This window comes from Panthera tigris, chromosome B2 (genome assembly GCF_018350195.1).
Source record: "Panthera tigris isolate Pti1 chromosome B2, P.tigris_Pti1_mat1.1, whole genome shotgun sequence".
NCBI classification, from domain to species: Eukaryota; Metazoa; Chordata; class Mammalia; order Carnivora; family Felidae; genus Panthera; species Panthera tigris.
In genome coordinates, this window is record NC_056664.1 from 88,372,173 (window position 1) to 88,398,002 (window position 25,830).

General features: G+C 38.8%; 1 protein-coding gene across 3 annotated transcripts in view; it reads right to left on the reverse strand.

Annotated features, from left to right (window-relative positions):
* Positions 1–463: 463 nt before the first annotated feature.
* The window catches only part of FBXL4 (F-box and leucine rich repeat protein 4), an 82,770-nt gene continuing 57,403 nt past the window's right edge, over positions 464–25,830 (reverse strand). For 2 of the 3 annotated variants that reach the window (XM_042986854.1, XM_042986853.1), the window contains 3 exons: positions 18,143–18,214; positions 13,790–14,102; positions 464–1,250 (listed from right to left, as the gene is read on the reverse strand). In XM_042986854.1, the coding sequence (XP_042842788.1) occupies positions 1,087–1,250; positions 13,790–14,102; positions 18,143–18,214 (549 nt within the window). In that variant the 3' untranslated portion in view covers positions 464–1,086. Of the gene's footprint in view, positions 1,251–11,377; positions 12,001–13,789; positions 14,103–18,142; positions 18,215–25,830 lie in introns of those variants that run through there. The other variant, XM_042986856.1, reaches the window with a different exon arrangement.

A 25,830-nucleotide genomic window follows, 5' to 3' on the forward strand; every position in this document is an offset into this window, starting at 1 on the left:
TGGCTAGCACAACTGAGGTATGGAATTTTTAATTACACTTAACTACAATTAAATAAAACAGCCATATATGGCTAGTGGCTGCCAGATAGGACAGTAGAGTTCTACAGGATTAGTCTGGGATGTGCAGATGTTGGAATTTAGCAGTCTGTCCTATGTGGGAAAGTAAATTTGGTTATACTACACACTTAATATTAGTTTGCTACTCAAAACAGCCCTGTCTTTTCATGCCACAAAATATTTTGTTTACTTTCTTAGCAACAGAACTAAACCAACTCACTATTTTAACAAAACAATGTTTGTTTTTCCTCCACTGTAACTGATTTCTAATGATTTAAGGTGCTGGGACACAGAAAAAAATAGATATAATCCACGTATATTTCAGAAGTCTTAAGCCTCTCCCTCAGGCAAATTTTTAAGGCATCTGCTAATAGTTGGAAAGTTATTTTGTTTAGTAGTTTACCTCTTGTTCTTGATTACGCCCACATTTCTACACTGGTATTATCCAGTAGTAAAATAAATAAGTCAGAAGAAAAATGGAAAAACTAAAACCGTCAAATTGAAGAGTTAATGTATCAGCTTAAAAAATAATTACAACATGAAAAAATAAGACTCTTCCTCCAACTAACTCTGAAAATTCTGTATACATCAAACAAAACACTGGCCAGGACATAAGGCTTATTATAATAAGACATCTTTACATGAGGGTGTGAAAAATTAATTTTATTTTTAAACATCATGATACTTTCTGGCTCAACGTGTTCCTTTAAAAATAAGTTAAAAGGTTTCCATATTACTCTTTTATTACACATGTAATTATTGACTAAAGAATAATATTACTGATGAACATAAGGTAAAAATAATGTGACCCACTCACATATTCTTGAAGAAAAGCGTTTACAATATTTTATGAAAACACTTCTTTACATTTTTACTTGATTTAATGGACAATTTCATATCTTTCTTTAAAATCTACAAATGCCTTAATGGAGCAGCAAGACATTCCCACCATTATAAAACTAAACAAAACCAACGCCAAAATAAAACCCTACGAAAGCACATGGATTTTATTATAGAACATATACGAAGTCACTGCGTAAAGCTCTTTTTTATGAATACATTTGGAAAGCTCACATTGAGTTCCAGCACAGCTCTGTTATCAATCTGTGAACAGAAGGACACATCAAGCAAGCAAAGATCTTTACAAGATTCCAGAAGTTTTCTTAAAGATGCTGGACTTACCATTCTTGTTCCTGTTAAAATAAAACAAAACACCTTAAGTATCATATTTATATAATGTCCGGATAAAGAACCCCTTTATTATTTATTATTTAAAATGCATTTAAGGTAAACTGCCTTTTAAAAATTAAAAGCATTTCTTTAAACAAAAGACATATTGAAATAGCCTTGTAAAAAAAATACAAACTGAATTGTTCCATCCAATTTGGCATCTAGGACCTGGATTTTGTCAATAGTCTACTCACTATCTTCATTCCTACCTCCTGGCCATTCCAATCAGCTCCTCCAGACTTTTCCTATTTCTGTCACCCAAGTTCAAAACTGTCTACACATCTCGTTTTCCTCAACCCATGGGTCAAATCATACAGCAATGCTTACAGTGATTCAACCTCATATTCCATGCAGTGCAATTACTGAGCAACTACCACTGCAGAAACTTCTGTTTCAGGCACTGGAGATACAAAGATGAATAAGACATGTGTCTGCCCTAAGGAACTCCTTGACCAGAGTTGAAAACAAATAGTTACAATACAACTCGATAAGTGATGGGTATAAAATGGCATTATCGGAAGTCACATAATGGCTGAGCAGTACTCCATTTAGCCCACGTTCAATCTGAAGAGACTACTGGCTATTCAGATAGAAGCCACATTATATACGTTATGAAAAGCACCTGCTTAAAGTCAGCACTCAATAAATAACAAATATCATTAGGCTTGAAGATATCATCTATTGTAAAACACGCATGCATGCTTTAACTGTGGGTTTTCTAGGGAGGAAAAAAAATCACTGTCATATCACATAAACACATCTAATGTGATGGAACTGAAGTTTCTGAGACGTTAACCTATGCCTTTTCCCCTGAGAAATCCTTTCTGCTCCCCTCCTTGCCGTGGGCTCCAGAAGCGGTATACTGCTACCTTGACTGCGGCTAGCCCCGTGCCAAACCCATACAGATTCTCCTGGGAATCAGGAGAACTGGAACTCACTAAAGCCTTCAGTGTCCATAGATCCCTTGAACTAAAGACACGAAAAACTGGGTTGGGACTGTTGTATCATATAGCTACATGTACATAGGAAGACAGAGATGGCCAGCATGACAAGAAAAGAGTAAGGCAAAAACAAAGGGAAAAGCAGATGTAAAAGTTATTGGTGAGTGTACAAGGGCAGTGGAGGTGGGGCAGGCGCCTGAGCATGAAGGACAGGAAAAGGCAGAAAAAAGAGAAAACAACGTTCTTGCCTTTTGATAGTTTTCCAGTCTCTGCTGAGGTCTGACCATAACTCCTACCTATGGATCCCAGAGAGACACTTGTACCTTCACAATAATGTTTCTTCTCTTATGTGGAAGTTAGTGTGAGTGGGCTTCTGTTGTACAAGATAAGAGAACCTCAGCTGGGACACTTGCCTATGTGGTCGGTGTTCTTCACCTAGGGTTGTGACTGTTTTCTATTTGCCAGGCTTGGTCATTAGCATCTGAGTTTCCTAGTAAGTTAGAAATTCCTAAAAGCCTAAGAGAATAGAATGTCAGGGAAGGAAGTTGGAAGACTGAAAATTTAACAAGGCTAAGGTGTCCTGTCTTATGCTTCCAGAGGACTGTGTGCTTTTGTTTTCTTATCCACCTAGAACACAACTATGTTCTCAGTCAGTTTGCTCCCTCAGGGCAGGGGCCACATCTGTCTATCTGACCTATCTCCAGTGTTGGAAACAATGCCTGACACAGTGTATGCTCAGTAAGTGTGTAATAAATGAAAGAATGAAGGGATGGTGTTTAATTTCACAATACCATTACCCTGGTTTGGACCCGTATTAGATGGATTACCATAGCTAATCTCCCCGATTTTGATTTCCTTGCTCTCCCAATTCACCTACCACTTGTTTCTAGATTAATATCCCTAACACAGCTCTAAATATATCACTCATGCTCCAAATTAAAACCCAGTAATAGCTCTTCCTTGTTTAATTTTGTGCAGATTCCTCATCCTTGTGTTCAAAACTCTCCACGAAAGCCTGCATTATACTAACGTTCTAAGTCAAATTAGATTGCCAATTCTCTGAAGGTATTCTGTATTTTTAACTCCTATGCTTTTGTTTCATGCTCTTCATTCTGCTTAAAATGCTCTCCTCCTATTTTCTATTCCCTTTTCAAGGATACCTTTCAAATACCTATTAACCTTAAAAAAATTTTTTTTTTTAATTTGAGAGAGACAGCATGCACGAGCAGGGGAGAGGGGCAGAGGGAGAGAGAGACAAAGAGAGAGAGAATCCTAAGCAGGCTTCAGGCTCAGCACAGACACAAACACAAGGCTCAATCCCACCACCCTGGGATCATGACCTGAACTGAAATCAAGAGCCGGACGCTCAACTGACTGAGCCACCCAGGTGCCCCCTATTAACCTTTTCAAGAAAACTTTTTCATATTTCTTTAATCATATATACTCTCTTTTCTTTGAGCCCCCAAATGAACTTGCTTCTGGCTTGCATTAAAGTTACTTATAATTGTTTTACTGGGGTTTTTTTTGGGGGGGGGGGCAGGTCATAAACTCTCTGAAGGTAGGGACTATATGTTACTCAGCTTTGTACTGGTCAGTAAGCATTTTCAGTATGAAGAAGGTATGCCACTTAACATTTGCCAGACCAATTAACATTTCATTAATTTGTGATTAACCAATCACAAAATGACAAAACAATGACTATAAGCTTGGTTTAACTAAGAATCTTTTTTTTAAAATGGATTCAAACACTTAAGGAAACCATAAACAACAATAAAAATGAAATTTTAGCATAGTGGTTTAGGAGCATAGATTCTGATTCAAATTCAGATTCCTGTGGCACCTGGGTGGCTCAGTTGGTTAAGCATCCACCTCTTGGTTTCGGCTCAGGTCATGGTCTTGTGGTTTCAAGAGTTCGAGCCCCACATCGGGCTCTGTGCTGCCAGCACGAGCTTGCTTGGGATTCTCTCTTTCTCCTTCTCTCTCTGCCCCTCCCCCATTCACGCTGCCTCTCTTTCAAATAAACAAACTTTTAAAAATTGTAAAAAAAAAAAAATTCAGATTCCTCATTAGACATGAGACTCTGGCAAATCACGTAACTTCTTTCAGCCTGTTTCCACTTCTGTGGCTATAATAACAGCTATCTCAAACACTGTGAGGGTTAAATCGGTTAGTATATGCTCGGAACAATATAAAGCGTACAGTCCCATTGCTGTTAACATTATTTTACTTTGTTCTTTATATTTGAAATAAGATGTTCTAATATATTTGCATGATGGTCCTCTTCCTATAATTTATTTTGCCATAATAATACTTCCTTGCTCTCTCTTCTATTTTTTTTTAGTATAGTTGACACACAATGTTATATTAGTTTTAGATATACAAGGTAGTGATTCAACAGGTTTATACATTATGCTACGTTCACAAGCGTAGCTACCATCTGTTACCATGCAATGCTACTACAATATCACTGGCTATATTCCATATGCTGTGTCTTCTTTTCCCAGGACTTATTCATTCCATAACTGGAAGCCTGTATCTCCCACTCCTCCTCACACATCTTGCCCATCCCTCCACCCCCCTTTCCTCTGGCAACCATCAGTTTGTTCTCTATATTTATAGATTTGATTCTTTTTGTTTATTCATTTGTTGCTTTTTTTCCTAAAGATTCCACTTACAAGTGAAATCATGTATTATTTATCTTTCTCAGTGTGACTTATTTCACTTAACAAAATACCCTCCATGTTATCACAGTCTCATCCTTTTTTATGGCCATGTAATATTTCACTGCATACCTATATACCACATTTTCCTTATCCATTTTTTATTGATAGACACGTAGGCTGACTTCATATCTTGGCTACTGTAAATAATACTCCAACAAACGTAAGGGTGCATATACCTTTTTGAATTTGTGTTGTTTGTTTTGAGTAAATACCCAATAGTGGAATTACTAGAACATACAGTAATTCTATTTTTGATTTTTTGAGGTACCTCCATTCTGTTCTCCATAGTGGCTGTACCGGTTTACATGCCCATCTACAGTGCACAAGGGTTCCTTTATCTCCACATCCTCACCAACATTTATTTCTTGTGTTTTTGATTTTAGCCATTCTAATAAGTATAAAGTGATATCTCACTGTGGTTTTGATTTGCAGTTCCCTGATGAATAATGATGTTGAACATCTTTTCATGTGTCTGTTCACCATCTGTGTGTCATCTCTGGAGAAATATCTATTCAGATCCTCTACCCATTCTTTTATCGCATTGTTTTTTCATATTGAGTTTTTAAGTTCTTTATATATTTAGGATATTAACCCCTTATCAGATATATCATTTGCAAATATCGTCTCCCCTTCAGTAGGTTGTGTTTTTGCTTTGTTCATGGTGCATTTTTTTTTTTATTTTGACGTAGTCCCAGTAGTTTCTTTTTGCTTTTGTTTCCCTTGCCTTAGGAGACATATCTAGAAAAAAGTTGCTACAGCTGATGTTAGAGTAATGCCTGCCTGTGGTCTCTTCTAAAATTTTTGTGATTTCAGGTTTCACATGTAGGTGTTTAATCCCTTTAAGTTTATTTTGCGGTAGGGTATTAAAAGGTAGTCCAGTTCTATTCTTCTACACATAGCTATCCAGTTTTCCTAGCACCATCTACTGAAGAGATTGTCTTTTCCCCATTATATAATCTTGCCTCCTTTATTTCTGGGCTCTCTATTCTGATCCATCGATCTATGTGTCTATTTTTATACCAGTACCATATTATTTTGATTACTACAGCTTTGTAGTATATCTTGAAATCTGGGATTGTGATACCTCAAGACTTTGTTCTTTCTCAAGACTGCTTTAGCTATTTGAGGTTTTTTGTGATTCCATAAAAATTTTAGTACTGTTGGTTCTAGTTTTGTGAAAAATGCTGTTTGTATTTTGATAAGGATTGCACTGAATCTGAAGATTGATTGGGGAAATATTTGGGACACTTTAACAATCCTAATTCTTCCAATTCATGAGCATGGAATATCTTTCCATTTGTTTGAATCATCTTCAATTTCTTTCATCAGTGCTTTATAGTTTTCAAGAACAGTTCTTTCCCCATTTTGGTTAAGTTTATTCATAGGTGTTTTATTCTTTTTCGTGCAACTGTAAATGGTGTTGTTTTCTCTCTTTTTTTTTTTTTTTGCTACTTCATTATTGGTGTATAGAAATGCTACTGATTTCTGGATACTAATCTTATATCCTGTAGCTTTACTGAATTCATGTCTTCTAGCGGTTTTTTTTTTTTTTGTGGAATCTTTAGGACTTTCCATGTATCGTAACCAGTCATCTGCAAATAGTGAGAGTTTGACTTCTTTATCAATATGGATGACTGTTATTTCTTTTTCTTGTCTGACTGCTATGCCTAGGACTTCCAGTACTATCTTGAATAAACACAGTGAGAGTGGACACCTTTGTCTTATTCCCAATCTTAGAGGAAAAGCTCTCAGTTTTTCACCGCTGAGTGTAATGTTAACTGTGGGTTGTTCATATATGGCCTTTATTACATTGAGGTATGTTGTCCACTTTATTATTACTATTATGTTGAGGTAAGTTCATTCTACTTTGTTGAGTTTTTTTTTTTTTTATCATGAATGGATGCTGAATTTTATCAAATGCTTTTTCTGCATCTACTGAGATGATCATATGATTTTTATCCTTCATTTTGTTGATATGGTGTATCACACTGATTGATTTGCAAATACTGAACCATCCTTGCACCCCTGGAATAAATTCCACTTGGTCATGGTGAATGATCTTTTTAATGTATTGTTGTATGAGGTTTGTAATATTTTGGCCCATAGTTTTCATTTTTTGTGGTCTGTTTGTCTGGTTTTGGTATCAGGGTAATGCTGGCCTCATAGAATATATTTGGAAACCTTCCTACCTCCTCTATTTTTGGAATAGATAAAGGTGAATGGGTACTAACTCTATTTATTTATTTATTTATTTATTTATTTATTTATTTAATTTATTTAACATTTATTTTTGAGAAAGAGAGAGAGAGAGAGACAGCACATGAGCAGGGGAGGGGCAGAGAGAGAGAGGGAGACACAGAATCTGAAGCCGGTTCCAGGCTCTGAGCTGTCAGCACAGAGCCTGATGTGGGGCTCGAACTCACAAACCGCGAGATCATGACCTGAGCTAAAGTTGGATGCTTAACCAACTGAGCCACCTAGGTAAACCAGTGTTCTCTTCTTTAAATGTTTGTAGTATTCAGCTGTAAATCATCTGGTTCTGAACTTTCATTTTTGGTACTTTTTTGATTACCAATTCAATTTCATTATTTGTAATCAGCGTATTCAGATTTTCTATTTTTTCCTAGGTCAGTTTTGGAAGATTGAATGTTTCTAGTAATTTATCCATTTCTCCTAGGTTGTCCAGTTTGTTGGCATGTAAATTTTCACATTATTCTCTTATAATTCTTTGTATTCTGTTGTGTCAGTTTGTTACTTCTCTCTTATTTCTGATTTGAGTCCTTTCTCTTTTATTTTTGATGACTTCAGCTATGGGTTTGATTTATTTATCTCTTCAAAGAATCAGCTTTCAGTTTCATTGATTTTTTTTTCTATTGCTTTTTGCTTTAGTCTCTATATCATTTATTTCTGCTCTGATCTTTATTATTTCCTTTCTTCTATTCACCTTGGATTTTGTTTGTTCTTTTTCTAGTTCCTTTAGGTGTAGACTGTTTATTTGAGCTTTTTATTGTTTCTTGATGTAGACCTATATCACTGCATAATTCCCTTAGAACTGCTTTTGCCGTGTCCCAAAGATTTTGGACCATTATGTTTTCATTTCCATTTGTCTCCATTAATTTTGTTCATTTGTTTGATTTCTTCATTGACCCCTTCATTGCTTGTTCATTATCATGTTGTTTAGTCTCCAGGTTTTTGTGTCTTTTCTATTTTTTTCTTGTGATTTATTTCTAGTTTCATACTGTTGTAATCAGAAAAGACACATGGTATGACTTCAATCTTCTCAAATTTATTGAGGCTTGTTTTGTGGCCTAATACATGATCTATTCGGGAGAATGTCCCATGCACAATAAAAAAGAATGTGTATTCTGTTGTTTTCAGATGGAATGTTCTCTATATATCTGTTATTTCCCTCTAGTCCAGTATGTCATTCAAAGACATTATTTCCTTGTTGATTTTCTACCTGGATGATCTATCCACTGATGTTAAGTAAAATGTTAAAGTCCACTACTATTACTGTATTATCATCAATTTCTCTCTTTATGTCCATTAATATTTGCTCTTTGTAGGTATGTGCTCCAGTGCTGGGTGCACAGATACTTACAACTGTTACACCCTCTTATTGGATTGATCCCTTTATCATTATGCAATGCTTTGTCTCTTGTTATAGTCTTTGTTTTAAAATCTATTTTGTCTGATATAAGTATTGTTACTTTGTTTTTGTTTTTTTGTTCTTCCACTTCCATTTGCATGGTATTTCTCCATCCATTCACTTTCAGTGTATGTATCTTTAGGTCTGAGGTGAGTCTCCTATAGTCAGTATAAAGATGAGTCTTGCTTTTTGTTTTTTTTTTAATCCATTCTGCCACCCTATGTCTTTTGATTGGAGCATTTTGGCCATTTACATTTAAGTAATTGTTGATAGGTATGTACTTACTGCCATTTTATTATTTGTTTTCTAGTTGTTTTTGTAGTTCTCTCCTGTTCCTTCCTTCCTTCTCTTGCTCTCTTTCCTTATGAGTGATGAGTTTCTATAGTGTTATGTTTGGCTTTCTTTCTCCTTATTTTTTGTGTACCTCATGAGGTTCAAATATAGCATCCTAAGTATACAGCAGTCTATATTACTTTGATGAACTTCAAAGGCATTCTAAAAACAAAAAAGAAAAAAATAAAACCTTCTTTTTCTTTTTCCCCTTCATGTTTTATGAATATGTGGTCCTATTTTACATCTTTTTACTTATAATTTTTTTTATGTCTAATTATGGCCACTTCCTTTAGGACTTACAGAAGTCTCTTTAACATTTCTTCTAAGTCTGGCTTAGTGGTGATAAATTCCTTTAGTTTTTGTTTGGGAAACTCTCTCTCCTTCAAGTCTGAATGACACCCTTGATGAGTAGATTATTCTTGGTTGTAGGTGTTTTCCTTGCAGCATTTTGAATGTATCGTGTCATTCCCTTCTGGCCTGCAAAGTTTCTGCTGAAGAATCAGCTGATGATCTTATAGGTTTTTCCTTGTAGGTAACTTTTTGTTTCTCTCTTGCTTTTAAGATTCTATCTTTAACCTTTAAGACTTTACTTATTACATGTTGTAGTGTGGACCTCCTTGGGTTCATCTTGTTTGGAACTCTCTTCTTTGATGTGGATGTCTGATTCTTTCCCTGTATCAGGGAAGTTTTCAGCTACTGTTTCTTTAAATAAGTTTTTCACCCCTTTCTCTTCTTCTTATGGGACTCCCGAATGTAAATGTTTGTTTGCTTGATGTTGTCCAAGGGTTCTCTTAATCTATCTTCATTTTTAAAAAGTCTTTTCTCTTTTTGATGTTCATCTTGGGTGCTTTCCATTACCCTGTCTTCCAGATCTCTTCTGCATCTGCTAATCTGTTGATTCCCTCTAGTGTGTTTTTTACTTCAGTTATTGTATTCTTCAACTCTGATCGGTTCTTGCTTATATTTTCTATATCTTTACTGAAGGTGTCACTGGGTTCTTCCACTGTTCTCTCCAGCCTGGTATTTTAATGACCACTACTTTAGATTCCTTCTCAGGCATGCTGTTTATTTTTATTTCACTTGGTCCTTCTCTTGTTCTTCCTTTTGAAGCATATTCCTGTGTCTCCTCATTTTGCTTGACTTTCTGCATTTATTTCTATGGATTAGGAGGTGCAGCTAATTCTCCTGAACTTGAAGGAATGGTCTTGTGTTTGGTCATCCCCTATGTAGACTATATGCTTGGTGACTTTTGCTGGCTGGCAAGCTGGACCTGTGGCTGGCATGGGTTAGGGGAACCTGGTGCTTTCCACATAGTGAGTCCCTTGTCAGGACAGCTAAAACTGAAGCAGATTCAGGTCAGGATGTCTCAGGGTTCTGTGTGTGGAGAGCACACTAGCAGGACAACTGAAGCTGAAATGGGTGCAAGTCAGAGTGTCCCAGGGTGCTCTGTGCAGGGGGTACCTTGGCAGAATGGCTGGAGCTGATGCAATGTGCAGGCCAGGAGATCCCTGAGCTCTCTAGGCAGAAGGTACCCTAGCAGGAGAGTTGAAACTAAAGTGGGTCCAAGCTGGGGGGACAAGGGGCTCTCCACACAGAGGCACCTTGGAAAGACAGCTGAAGCAGAAATGGATATAAACTTGGGTGTTTCTGGAATTTCCACACAGAGGGTGCCCTGAATAATGGCTGTAGTTGGTGTGGGGTATAGGTTGGGAGGTCCTGGGGTGTTCCATGCAGGGGTCATCTTGGCAGGACAACTAAAGCAAAGATGTGGTCCCTGGGCTCTCCACACACAACATGCCCTGGTAGGACAGCTGAAACTGAATTAGGAGCAAGTCAGGTTGTCCAATGGAGGCGCCCTGGCTGGGTGGATGGAGCTGAGGTTGGCATGGGTGGAAGTGTTCTGGGGTGCTCCACACAGGTGTGCCCTGGCAGGATGGCTGGAGCTGAAGCAGATGTCAGCCAAAGATGGTGAAGCACTCTGCACTGTGGGTGCCCTAGCAAGTCACTGGAAGCACAACTGGTGTGCGCCTGGAGTGTTCTGGGATGTCTGCACCTGTGTCACCTTGATGTGAAGACTGGGGCTGGAGTGAGCACTAACCAGGGGTGTCCTGGTGTGTACAACTTTGTGGCTGCCTAGGTAGGACAGCTGGGGCTGGTGTGGGCTAAGGGCTCAGGGTTCACTGAGGCAGGAGGCCAGTTAGGGTGCCAGACTGTGCACTGGTCTGTGCTTTTAAGGTGGAGGGAGAGTGCAGACCATGTACATAAGCTCCTCCCACCCAGAGAGCATTCTAGCAGCTCTCCCCACTGTTTGGTGGAGTTCTAGAGTTGACTCTTTTATATGCTAGTTGCTCTTTTAAACCATGGCTTTTAGAGAAAGGTGATGATGATGATGATGATGATGATAGAAAAATAAAAGAAAAAAAGGGATAAAAAGGGAAAAAAAAGGAAAACAAAAACGAAACAAGACAAAACCAAAACCACACGCACAAAAAAACCCAGTTTATTTTCTATGCCCCAGTGCCACTGCCCCCAAAGCTGGCATGGGCTGTGGACTCTGGTCTTGCTGAGGTTACAGGTGCACTCTGATGACCGGACCTGCTGGTGTCTAGATCCTGGTGGGGTCTAGGCTTTTAAGGTGGGGTGGGAACACAAACTGTGTTGTCCTCCAGTCCCTTTGACCTGGAGAGTGACCCATAGTCCCTCTACAATTTGGTAGAGTTCTACTGTTGTCTCTCTTATGTGTTAGTTGTTCTTCTCCACTGAGGCTTTTATCCTGTGCCCAAGGACAGAGATCTGTTCCTGGTCCCTCAGTACTATCCCCCCTCGCCCCCCCCAACTGCTGTTGGCCTTGTCAGAGGTGGAGGTTCCCTTTGTTACTGTGTCTCAGTTTTTCTTGCTGTTCTCTTGCCATTCTATGGTTTTGCAGAAGCTGTTTAGTCAGCCCTCAGTTCTCTCAGGAGGAACTGCTCTATAAGCAGGTATAAACTGCTGTGTTCTGTGGAGCTGAGTTCAGAGTCTTCCTATGTTGCCATGTCGGACTGGAACTCTCCATATTTCCTTGCTCTTGCTTGGGAAAGTTACAAATGTTTTCAAAAAGAAGCCATTATACTTCTTCCCTATTTGTCTTTGATGTCTCTGTCAAGTAATTCATATGTTTGTAGGCCGTTAGGCCACCTGAAAACCAACCCCAGTGCTCACAAGTGTGCTTCTGTCTGAGAATCATCATTACCAACTTCTTTGTAGTTCTGTAGCATCTCTTTAAGACACTGGCTACTCCTCATCTCTACTGTATGAGGTTCGGGCGGGGGGGGGGGCGGGGGCGGTGACTGTAAAACAGATATTAACCAACGCCAGCCCCTATCCTCTGAAGTGAAGCCTAATGTAATCAGTGATCCAATTTTAAAGGCCTCAGCTACCTTTCCTCATTCTCTCTCATTTTCTTAAACTTTCCAAAATATCTCTCCTGTAAAAAGTCTACACTAATTCAAAGTGGTAGGTAGGCAGAAAGGAAAAGAAATAAGCAAGGAAAGCAGTCGTGATGTTATAAAAAATCAGTACTGACTATGTTGGGGCCCAAAACCTTGCATTTGAACCCTTGGCTCTGCCATATATTAATTGCTGGACTCTAGTCCCTCTTCTATGAAAACACAATGATATCCAATTCCCTGAGCTATGAAGAATAAAGAAAATATAACACAGATGAGGTATCTAGCCAAAAGTGTACCTGTAACAGGCAAGAATTTCTCCCTAAATGTTTAGGCAAGAGTTTCTGATAAAAGTAGCTTGAATAAGTAATATGCAACCATATGAGCAACATCCACAAATGTATCATAAACCTGGACTGTGCAGAGATTTTCAAGGAAACCACAAATTCAGATGCTGAAAATCTTCACATTTCCCCGTGGTTGAATGTTTAATAGACAGGAAAGGACAGAGTCCACTCCATGGACTAACCTATCAACACTAACAGATTACCAGAGAACACAGTACAGGTGCTATATGAATTCACAAAGTTCCAACTCTGTGGGCAATTTTAACTATGGTGCTGCCAGCACTTCCGGCTAAAGTAAGAAGTAACGAAGCCTCACAGGGCTCCCAGCTGATAAACTGCAAGAAGGACACAAGGAATCCCAGAACTGGAAAGGATTTTCAATAGATCTGCCCTGGGGTAGAACTACTCCTAAAATCTAGAATTATTGGAAATGAAGATTTGACAATATTCCTTAATCACAAGTTTAACATCAAGAAGCATTCACACACACACACACACACACGTATAACTCATTATACAAATGGATTAATTTCTTCTCTGTCTTTAAAATGGAGAACACAGCTTATATAAATTCTCACTCTTCTTACTAGACCAAGAATTAATGTTTATTTAGAGCTTTCTGATAGGCTCAACTATAAAATTCTGTTATTGTCCTCACTCTTTTACTTAAGTACAGATATAATTACTCTCTGTATCAACTGGCCTATCTTGCACTTCTTCAAACCAAGCAGGCTTATCAGGACAAAATTTTATTGTACCTAAGTTTTTTTTCCCCCCTTGCAAAAAGTCTGAGATTGGCTTTCACATCAAGGCTTTAAAATGAGTTTATACATGGGGCACCTTGGTGGCTCTGGCAGTTGAGCATCCAACTTCGGCTCAAGTCATGATATTGCAGTTCATGAGTTTGAGCCCTGCATCGGGCTTACTGCGGTCAGCCTGTCAGCACAGAACCTGGGTTGGATCCTCTGTCTCCCTCTCTTTGCCCCTCCCCCACTTGCGCTCTCCCAGAAATTAAAAAAAAAATCTTAAAAAAAAAAAAAAGCAAAAATAAAAAATAAAACAAATATATATACTGTATCCTTACCTAGTATGTCCAGTTGCCGTAATCGGGTACAATTACATGCCAGTTCTTCAATGTCTGTGTCACACACAGATCTGTTAGCTGTAAGAAAGAGTTTTTGCAAGTTTGGGAGCTGGCGTGCCAGTCTGGCGAAACACCCGGTGCTGCTCTGCAGTGTAGGGCACCAGCCAAGGTCGAGTTCCTCCAGAAGCGGACACCCAGAAGCCAGTTCTGCTATCCCGTTCTCAGTAATATTCTTACACCTCCACAGATCCAGAGTTCGGAGTTTTTTACACTTGGCTCCTATCATGCTGGCTATCACATCATAGTCTTCAATCTGGAAATCAAATCATTCCAGTCTCTTACATATTATGCTCAGAAATACAGACTGCATAGAGCAAGTTAAAACATTCATAATCATCTCCTATTGTTTGCTTCATGTAAACAGACCCACGTTCTTGTTAATATAGATCTACCCACTCATCTCACAGATCTGCCACTGTTTCCTACAACAGCAAGAATAATCGCTTACTTAAAAATCCACCTAACAGAACTCTAGACAGAGGGCTTCATGAATTAAATCCCAGAGCAGTATGAAATCTTCAGTCCCTCACAAAGAATTTGAGGATTTTGTGTTGTTCTTGCACGCCTTCCATTTTGACCTTGCTGCTGCTACTCGCTCGGTTCACGGGACCTCGTTTCTTCTATTTTATATATAATTCATCAACTGTGGTAGGTATGTAAGAGCCCCCTGATAGAGGTGGGCACTTCACCACACTCTAAAATGGTATGTGAATATGTTGAGAGTCCTAATAATGATACTAGTTTGGGGTTAAATGAGGCCTTTAGGGACTGAACGTACAACACAAAAATAATTTAGATTGTGATATGTTGTCTCAGTTACTGGAAGTGTCCGACGATTTACTTCATGATCACAAGATAATTCTCTACTAAACAGGGATTAAACATTTCAGTTCACGGGCTTTATATGCTTTAATAATGTTTTTCTTAACAGGTTTCTTTAGAGTTTGATTTGATTATTTTTTAATCAGGTATCAAAATTATCACCAGAAGTCAAAAGGAAACAAAATAGCTAACACTTCCAGGTATCATTTCCTTGTGTTCATTTGTTTATTCATATCTTCAACTACCATGTGCCAGGACCACTCCAGAGGCCAGGAACAACAGTGAACCCCAAAACAAAGACTTTGTTCACATTTTTGGGAAAGACAAACAAACGAGCAAAATAAATCCAGTGAGTGGTAAGTGGTGTTAGAATAATGAAATAGGGTGATCAGACTGCCAGATGCGCAGAGGGTCACATGCAGTGGAGGAAGGGAGCAGGGGAGAGAGGGGTGATTGTTGGGATTTCCAGGAATGAACCTGGTGTATTCAGGGAACAGAAGTAGGATCAGAAATGGCCCAAGGGGAGTGAGGAGAGAGGTCATGAGGGCAGAGAGATATGCAGGCGCCAGGCTGTGATGCCATGAAAGAGTTTGGATTTTTATTTTAAGTACCAAGGAAATCAATGGAGGGTTTGAAACAAATACGACTTACACTAAAACAAAAACAAAACCCCCCTCTGGTTTCTGTGTGGAGGATGGTCTATGGTCGGTAAGACTGGAGGGAGGAAGCCCAGCAAAGAGGCCTGCATTAGCTTAGTGGAGAGAGGCAGGGGCTTGCAATGAGTTTGCAAGCAGTGAAACGAGAAATGGACACATTTGGAGCTATAGAGCTATATTTTGAGTCAGAACTAAGGGCTGATGGCTTAGATGAAGTCATGGGGATTTCTACGGTCTTCAGGAACTGTTATGGTAGAATCAAGCAGAAGACCATGAGAAACGATTTGAGGGGAATACAACTACTTAAGTGAGTGTACCCAAATACACTTTAACTCTGAAAATTAGTGCAGCCAATCAACTCCTTTACAAAGAATTGTCAAGCTTTCCAACACTCATGATGCTTACTTGCTATTGTTTTGATAGTCAAAAATAAAATCAAATGAATCATCCTGCCTTTTGGTCAACTGATAGAAAAGAAGCTGAAATAAACATGGTATTAAAATATCAACAAAGATCTGTCTGTGTTACTGTTCTGGTTAACCCTGGACCTGCTGTGAAATGGGAACAGTATTTCTATGACAAGTGTGGAACGTTTCCACCACAACGTAAATAATAGTATCAGCAATATCACGAATATTTCTGAACTTCAATGTCAAGTCCTTAAAACTTAATTTCCTGACAAACAAATATCAAAAGCAACAATATTTTACTGGCAACTACATACTTTAATTTAATAATAGCCTACTTATCTTAAGTAGCATTTCTTACAGTATATCATATATTAACAGAAGTACAAGGAGAAAATGGGTTCAGGAGTCAGGTAAAGCTGCAAAACACTGGCATACACAAAGGCACACAGTTTCTTTGTTGTAGGATATACCATTGAAAACTCTAGGAGGAAGGCAGGGTAGCATTATTTCCTAATCTTAATCAGGAATCCCTACCTCACTGCCCCCCAATACACATCTTTTCTTAATTGAATATCTTTTAGGACTAATGTTGCATGAGTCAACTTGAAAATGTTGACTTAAAACATACTAATTCCAACTACAAACATGTATGTGATTCCAAATCTCAAGTATGTGTGACCAGACTCCTGCTTTTCTAGAAGATGTTGTTTCAGTTTAAAGGGAGGTAAGTAACAGGCAGAAAAAGGTACCTCTGGCCAAGGTTAAACAGCGGCCTTACCAATCTAAAGAGGGCGAGCTAGCAATAAGCAACAATCCAAGCGGCAGTAACTGGCTGGTCTGTCATCACAGAAAGTCCCATCAAATGTAACTGGGCCCATCCAGAAAAGTCATCAGAGGGACCCAACAGAAGCCCATGAAATGGCTTACGAAGATAAGAATTTGATCAAAAGTAAGGAAAGTCTAATGCTGAGTTAACGGGCTCCCAAGATTGTTTCTAAAGACCGGGGTTGGTCTGAGCCCACACCTGGTAGTTTAATCAGGCCTAACCACCAGGATGGTTTTTATATGGTGATATGGAGATAAACAAGTGGTCGTAACAGGTCTCTCTAGCCTACATTGCCAAATCTTGGAGCATCTCAGAAGCCATCATTGAACTCTAAAAGGTGTTCACATGGAATTTCTTTTAGGTTGAATCCAAGCTTAGGACACCAGGAGAACTTCTCTGATCTTGCAACCATCCTGCTTATTCAGGTCTTCCTAGTAAGTGGATACAAAATTGGAATGGTTTGGGGGGGGGGGGCACCCGGGAGGCTCAGTTGGTTAAGCGTCCAGCTTGGGCTCAGGTCATGATCTCATGGTTTGTGAGTTCAAGCCCCACGTCAGGCTCTGTGCTGACAGCTCAGAGCCTGGAGCCTGTTTTGGATTCTGTGTCTCCCTCTCTCTGCCCCTCCCCGCTCGTGCTCTGTCTGTCTCTCCCTCAAAAATAAATAAACATTAAAAAAAATTAAAAACAAAACAAAACAAAATCGGAATGGTTTGGGATCTCCTGAATCTGTTTTGCGAGGGGAAGGTAAGAAAGAAAAGAGGGATGGATTGCCCTACAGTCAGTTATATTGGGAGATGCATTTCCTCTGAGTGTGTGTACATGTATGCACACACACATGCACATACAAATACCAAGAGTTCTCCTGTCCCTGAAGTCTCAGTATTACTTATAAGCCACATAATTTAGATGAAAAGAATTTAACTCATCCCATGAACTCTTTCAATGGCACCATAAAGCTAAAATTTTTAATCTGGAAGGACTTTAAAGATTATCTAGTTCAACAGTCCCTAGGCATTTGGATTTAATGGACCAGTAACATTTCAAAAAAATTTGAGTTCTAACATAGGGTGTCCATTTACCTTAACCAGTAAGGACAGTAAAACAAACACACACTGAAAACAACAACAACAGCAAAACAAACAAACAAAGATAAACCTACCTACTATCAGCAACATTTCCAGGAAATAATTTCAGAACTTAAAAACTAAAATTAGCTTTGTGACAAACGTACTGAACTACCAGCATTTGGGTATGACTGATATCTTATTTTGTAAAAAAAAAAAAAAAAAATCCAGAGAGGTACATAGCTTGTCTGAAGCTTGTCTGGCTCGAGGCAGAACCAAACTCTTTTTACCACAACACATTACTTTCCTTGCTCTCCTGGATAAATCATGTTGATGTTTCAAAGAGATCCTCTCGAATTTAAGAAAAATGTTTGAAAGTAGGGTACACGGTAGTTCGCCGTAAATCTGAAAAGCTGTGGGTGAGTGTGGAGTGGCTGGGTCAGGATAAAATTCACCCATGGGAAGAAAAAGAGAACAAGCGATGGAGTATAGGTAAAGAATTTTCAAATACTTACCATTACACAACTGCCCAAACTAAGGTGCTGAAGCTCTGAACAGAAGTTCAAAATGCTGAGCAGTGCTGTTTGCTGCCATCGGGGACCACATTGGCGGCAAATATGGAAAGCGAAAGAAAGTGAAACAAAGAGGAGAGGTCAATTAGACATTAAAGGCTGTCACCGCTTTTCTTGAAATAGAGCTCAAACCCGAGGTTACAGACAGCACAAATGCCATTTAATGAGTCCCCAGGTGCTCCCACCATTGATTGGCTTGAAGTCAAGGTAATCATTACTAGTTTCCATGTAAGTCGCCACTTCGTAGATGGTTTCGTGGGCCCCACAGACACCTATGTTCCCTGTGACCTCTCAGCTCATCTCCCAAAGGTAAGCAATTTGAAAGTCTGGTTAAGACTGAACGGCAAGACAAGCTTAACAACCCCGCCCTCAAAAAAAAAAAAAAAAAAAAAAAAGTAAGAAAACAAAAACCCAGAGAGGCCTGGTGACACTCTGAAGAACAGCGGCAGCTCTGACATTCACTGATCAGCTGCCGCCTGATGGAGCTGCCAATAGAGTCACCCCAAATCAGGATTGAGCTGGTGACGTTAATGTCAAAGGATTCTCTTTGCTGACAAGGATACCAACAACCATTGAGCACCTGTCACTAGCAACATGCTGACTGAAACATATATAACGTGCACTTTCTAGTCATGTTCCTGCCATTTAAGCCCATCTACTCTGTGCAATGAAAACGGTCTCACCACTGAAGAAACCCAAAGATATGCTAGACTGCTACATAATCATGGTACCTAAAATATCTCTAGTCATAAGTTCATTTGATGAAATGCCTGCCATGAAAAATTACCAAAAAAAAAAAGCAGCAAAACATTCACATTTCTAGTTTTCTTTTTTCTATTAGGACAAAAAACTACTCGAACTAACATGGCAAAATTTCTTTCTAAACATTTCAACTAAATCGTATCTAAAAAAAATGACGATGACACTGTACAACCTCTGTTTAATCTGCTCCAAGTGTTCAAAACCTGAACAGTATTAGCTGGAGAAAGGACAAAGAATGTGTCAATGATGATACAAAACATTAGTTCGAACCCAGGTAAGATTTTCCCAGAGAAAATAATGAACTATATCAGATAAAATAAACTTAGTTAAGGCAAAAATAAAATAATAGTTACAAGAGGTCCTAGAACAAAACTAGACTTAAGACTAATTGTTTCACTGTTGGGCATTTCTTTAAGCAAAATTAAAAAAAAAAGTTTATATTCATTTTATGACTTTATACCTAAGTTTCAACACAACTTATCACATTTATAAGACAATCCCATCTAGCTCTCAGAATGTTGACATTAGAAGAGATCTATCAAGATAAATTAATTTTCTGCTTCTCCATAATACTTAGCTATTTTAACTTACTAACAGATAGGAAAATGACATCAGGTTTGTTTTTATTAAAATACCAGATCCCTATGACAAGGTTGCTTGATAAGACTTTCCCATGAGCAAGATCCAGGACATATTAGAGAACTTTTATAGAGAATTCCATATATTCTTGTCAATTCAAAATTATAAATGGCTCCCCTTCCCCCACCCCTATACGCACACTCCATTCAAGAACTTGCTGATAATTTATTTTTAAACTATTTACAATGGCAAACCTCAGGTATATGAACCAGTACAGAATCCAATGAAATGAATACCCAGGTAGCTGCAACTCAGATTTATCAAATCTTAGCATACTGCTTTGTTTATCCTTATTTATTTGTGAATCCCTCCATCCATTTATATATTTCCTTAGAGGTAACCTTTATCATCACTCAGTGCTTAAAAACATGATTGAAAATTATATAATTTGGGGCACTTGGGTGGCTCAGTTGGTTGAGGGTTTGACTCTTGCTTTCGGCTCAGGTCATGATCTCATGGTCATGAGACTGAGCCCCACGTCAGGCTCTGCTCTGGGCACTGAGCTTGCTTAAGATTCTCAGTCTGTCTGTCTGTCTGTCTGTCTGTCTGTCTCTCTCTTTCCCTCTGCAGGGAGGTTTTATATAAAAACAGGGGTTTTATATAAATGTGCACATACTTTTGCATCTTCCTCGACAATGTTTGTGAGAAATTTGTCCGTGTTGACACAGCTTTAGCTCACTGACCTGTTAACTGTTGTATATCCTATTACATTATGCAACATATATTCCCATTTGGTGAATATTTAGTTTGTTTATAACTTTTACCATAACAAAGAATGTTAAAATAACCATTCTTATATGTGTTTCCTTGTGCATTTTATAGAAGAGTATTTCTCTAGAGCACATGCCAGAGGAAGAATTTCTAGGTGTTTAGGTATGCTTAAACTTTATCAGATTTTGCAAAACAGCGCTCCTGAGTGCCTGCGTCAATTGACGTGCCCACTAGCAATGCAAGAGCACTGGGTCCCACATCTTTGCCAACATATAATCTTTTCATCCTTTTTAATGTCTGCCTATCTGATGAGCATGGAATGTTAGAATATTTATTAGTATGATTACTAGTGAGATTGAAGATCTTCTCATATGTTTATGGGCCACTCTTATCTCCTGCTCCATACACTGCTTAATCATATCCTTTACTGATTATTTCCATTAGATTGTTCCTTCCTTCCTGACTTGTAGGAATTCTTTTCCATGCTGGATACCAATCATTGTCAGTTTTATCCATTACAAATATCTTCTCTAAATCTAACACGTCTTTTGCTTTATTTATAGAATCTTCTGTGACATGAAACGTCAAATTTTAATATAGTCACATCAATCTTTTTCCTTTATGTTTGTATTCTGTTGTCTTCTCCAAAAGGTCCCTCTTTACCCAAGGGAGAATATTCTTTTTTTCTTCTTCTTTTTTTTTTAAATGACACCATTAAAGTTTTTCTTTTTTACACTGGTTTTTAACCCAGTGGTAACTGATTTTTATACATGGGAGCATATCAAATTTCATTTTTTCCTTAAGAATAACCAGTTGTCCTGGTTCAATTTATTGAAGATTCTACCTTATCCACTTATTTGCGGTGTCTTCTGTTATATTTCAAGTTTCCATATGTGTATGAGTCTATTTCTGGGTATTTTGTTTCACTTGTCTATTTGCCCTTCCCCTGTACCAACACTTCAGTCTTTCCTATTATAATCTGGAATGAGTCTATATATGTGGTAAGGCAAACACCTTTTCCTCATTCTTCAAAACTCTTAGCTGTTCTTGATCCTTTGCTCTTTGATATGAATTTTAGAAACACCTTGAGGATTTTAGTTTACCTTTTTAAAAGTAATACAAAAAGATTAGTTTTTCTTTCTTTCTTACCCCATGGTCAATACAGTTGGTCCCTGAACAACATCAGGGTTAGGGACGCTGACCTCTGCACAGTAAAAACTCTGCAGGTATAATTTTTGACCCCCTATATCCTAACTACTACTAGCCTACTGTTGACGGGAAGCCTTACCAGTAACATAAATAGTTAATTAACACATATTTTGTATGCTGTATGTATTATATACTGTATTTTTACAGTAAAGCTAGAGATAGTAAAGTGTCATTAAGAAAATCATAAGGATGTCGGGGCGCCTGGGTGGCTCAGTCAGTTGGGCATCCGACTTCGGCTCAGATCATGATCTCACGAGCCCCGTGTTGGGATCTGTGCTGACAGCTCAGCCTGGAGCCTGCTTCAGATTCTGTGTCTCCCTCTCTCTCTGCCCCTCCCCCGCTCAAGCTCTGTCTCTGTCTCTCTCAAAAATGAACATTAAAAAAAATTTAAGAAAATCATAAGGACGAGAAAATACACGTACAGTACTGAACTACATTTATTGGAAAAAAAAATCTGCACATAAGTAGACCCATGCAGTTTAAACCCAAGTTCTTCAAGGGTCAACTGTATTTACTTTACTGGCATTTTATCAATTTCTGTGTCATTAACTGTCTATTATATCTGATACCTTCTCACTGAATTTTTCTTCTTGTTGAAGAATATTTTTAAGAGTTCTTTTAGCGAGTGTCTGTGAGTGGTAAAACCTTAACAACACATATTTATAGAGTAGTTACCAACATGTCAGGTACTGCTGTAAATTACATACATTGTTTAGTCCTCACAACAACCCTACACACTTGTTTAATAAATATTTATTGAATGTCTACTCTGTGTTAGGCACTGTTTACACTTGGGATATATCAGTAAACACAGCAGATAATAACCTATAAGGTAGATACTGTTATTCTCATTTATAAATTAGGAATCTGAGTCACAGAAAGTTAAATACCATAGTTAGTCTTTAATTTTCGCTCCGTCCTGAGTGAAAATTTAGCCAGGCTTAAAATTTTAGGCAGTCTAATTGTCTTCCTCTGTAAGTAATATATTTTTTCTCTCTGGGGGCTCTTATCCATTTATCTCATATTCTGCAATTTCATCACAATGTGTCCAAAGATTTATTTTCACTTATTCTGTTTGGTATCCTGAGTGAACATTTGACTGGAAGACCTCCAACTGTCATCATGAAAGATGAAGATTCTTGGGGCGCTTGGGTAGCTCAGTCGGTTGAGCATCCGACTTTGGCTCAGGTCATGATCTCACAGTTTGTGGGTTCAAGCCCCACATCAGGCTCTGTGCTGACAGCTTGCTCAGAGACTGCAGTGCAGCCTGCTTCAGATTCTGTGTCTCCTTCTCTCTCTCTGCCCCTCCCCCACTCATGCTCTGTCTCTCAAAAATAAATAAATATTAAAAAGAAAGAAAGAAAGAAAGATGAAGATTCTTAACAATCCTTTTTTTCGAATATTGCTTCTCTATCATTTGGTCTGGTTTCTTTTCTTCTGGAACTCCTATTACATAAACATTTGAGTCTCCCAAGAACCAGTGCCCAGAGTAGCTTAAAAAGTATGTTCACAGTTTATTCTATACTCCTTCCTTTCAGAGATGGAGCTCACTTAGTTCCTCTCCCTTTGAGTGGGGGCTGGATCTAGTGATTTGTTTCTAACAAAAAGAACATAGCAGAGTGATGGTATGTTAGGTTATTGTGATGATTAATTTATGTGTCAATGTGCCTGGGCCACAGGGTGCCCAGATATTTGGTCAAACATTATTCTGGGTGTTTCTGAGAGGGAGTTTTTGAATGAGATGAACATTCATCTACAGATAAATCAGCAGACTGAAAGCAGATTACTCCCTAATGTGGATGAGCCTCATCTAACCGTCAAAGATCAGAATAGAACAAAAAGCTGACTCTCCTCCAAGTTGAGAGAATTCTTCCTGCCTGGTATCCTTCAACCTGGGACATCAGCTTATTCCTGACTTCAGACTGAAACTGAAACATTGACTCTTCCTGGGTCTCAAGTCTGCCAGCCTTCAGACCAGAAACACTGGCTCTCCTGGTTTTCAGGCCATTGAACTTGGACTGAACTACACCATTGGTCTCTGAGTCTCCAGCTTGCTGACTTATCCTGTGGGCTTTTTGACTTGCCAGCCTCCATAATCATGTAGGCCAGTTCCTTAGAATAAAGCTATACACACACACACACACACACACACACACACACACACACACACCCTCTTATTTCTATGTCTTTGGAGAACCCTGACTAATACTGTTATAAAAGGCTATTGCTCCTCTTGGTTCCCCCCATCTCTCAGTCAGGAAAAGCCAGCTGCCATGTCAGAAGGACACTCATGAGGCCTATGGAGAGGCTCGTGTAGAGAGAAACAGAGGTCTCTGGCCAACAGCTAAAGAGGAAGTCTGCTAATAGCCATGGGTGTGAGTTTGGAAGCTGGTCTTCCAGCTGCAGTTAAGCTCTGAGATGAGTGCAACCTTGTTGGACACCCTGAGCCCAAACTATCCAGCCAAACAGCTCCCAGATTCCTGAGAAGTTATGTTAGATGATGAATGTCAGCCTTTCCAAGCCACTCAGTTTTGGGGTAGCCTATAGATAACAATAAATAAATAATACAGTGACTAGCACATAGAATAGACACAGTATATATTTATTAAGGCAATGAACAGGATTACTATGAGGATTAAGTGAGGTGTATGTGTGCATGTACGAATGTATGTGTACGTGTGTGTATATGTGTGTGTGTGTATATACATATATATATTTAATGCATACAAACTACATATAATAGTGCTTGACATCCAAAGCTTTTACAAGTTTAAGTGCATTCCTCAAACCTTTCTAATTTAGCAATATCTTTGTGTCCAATTTAGAACTTAATTAATTTTTTATTATAATGACTATCATTTATTTCCTAGATTTCTAACTAGCTCTTTACCACAACTACTTGCTCTTGCTGTTTGACTCTATGTTCCATAATTTCTTGTTCCATTTTAAAGGATGCTTTCATTTACTTCTTTGAACTCCCGTCCCCTGACTTCACTCTTTGTATTCTTCCCTGTCTAATGGTCTTGCAGACTGCCTCTGTCTGGAACCAGGACTTTTCCTTTTTTTTCTTTTTTTAGAGGGAGAGAGAGACAGTGAGTGAGCATGAGCAGGAGAGAGGGGCTGCTCCATGCTCAGAGCCCTGACGCAGGGCTCGATCCCATGACCCTGGGATCATGACCCTGGGATCATGACCTGAGCTGAAATCAAGAGTCAGATACTCATCCCACTGAGCCCCCAGGTGTCCCCAGAACCAGGACTTCTACTGAAAGTGCAGTGGTCCTGCTCTGCAGTGGTACCGGAGATACTGCAGAACCAGGAGAGGCTTGGCTCAGTTCTGACAATGAGGTACAGCCAATGCCAGGTCACTATATACTTTTTGTTGTATGTGCCCAGGCCCAAATCCCTCCTTTCTCTAAGATTTCCATCCAACCCCTGGGGTGGCTTGGACAGTCACGTAACACAGTCCCCTGATTCTGACTACACCCGTGTTGGGACAGTAAGATTCTCTTTTATCAAGAGATGAACTCCTGTTAAATCAGTTCTTCTAATTAAAGGTAAGAGTAAGACAAAAAAATGTATTGCCAAGAACGCCGTATTAATCTGTCTTGACTATTCCTTTGAGGAGCCATGTGTATTCCTTACTGTCTAGCTTACCAATTATAATTTTGAGGCACAGACAATACACTTCTGAATTCAAATTCTCATAATTACGTAACTACGAAACATCTTGTGTAAAGGCAGATGCATTCTAGAGGAATTACAAGCCGTGGAAGAGGAATTCATGGCATACTATACTTACTCATGCAAATATTGTACAATAACTTACAGTCTGCACGTTAAATTGGGAATTAAAAATTCATTTAATGGTAGACAGAACTATTATTTTCATTCTTACCTTAAAGAAGGAGCTAATATAGGATAAAAGATTCATGTTGAATGCCATCACACATCTTTGCTAAGTAAGAGCTGTGAGACATGCTGAGACCACCACACGAGGGGATGGAGGTGATGGCTAGGGGGAACAAGGATGGCCTAGGAAGAGATGCTGTGAGGAATATAACAAGGAGTCAACAGAGATCAATAAAAGGGCCGACAGGAAGCACTGAGGTGAACAAGCACAAGTTTACAGTTCCATGACTTTCTCCAGCAGAGCTCATGAGAAGCCCGAGACTGTGGGAGTACCCAGGTTTAGAAAACACAACAATAGTTTGCAGTCTCTCTAAATCCATTTAACCAATTTCCTCCTAGAAAATGTTTAGGATCTTCTCTATGCTGTTAGTATTCAGAATTAAAGTTCTGCTATTGATGAT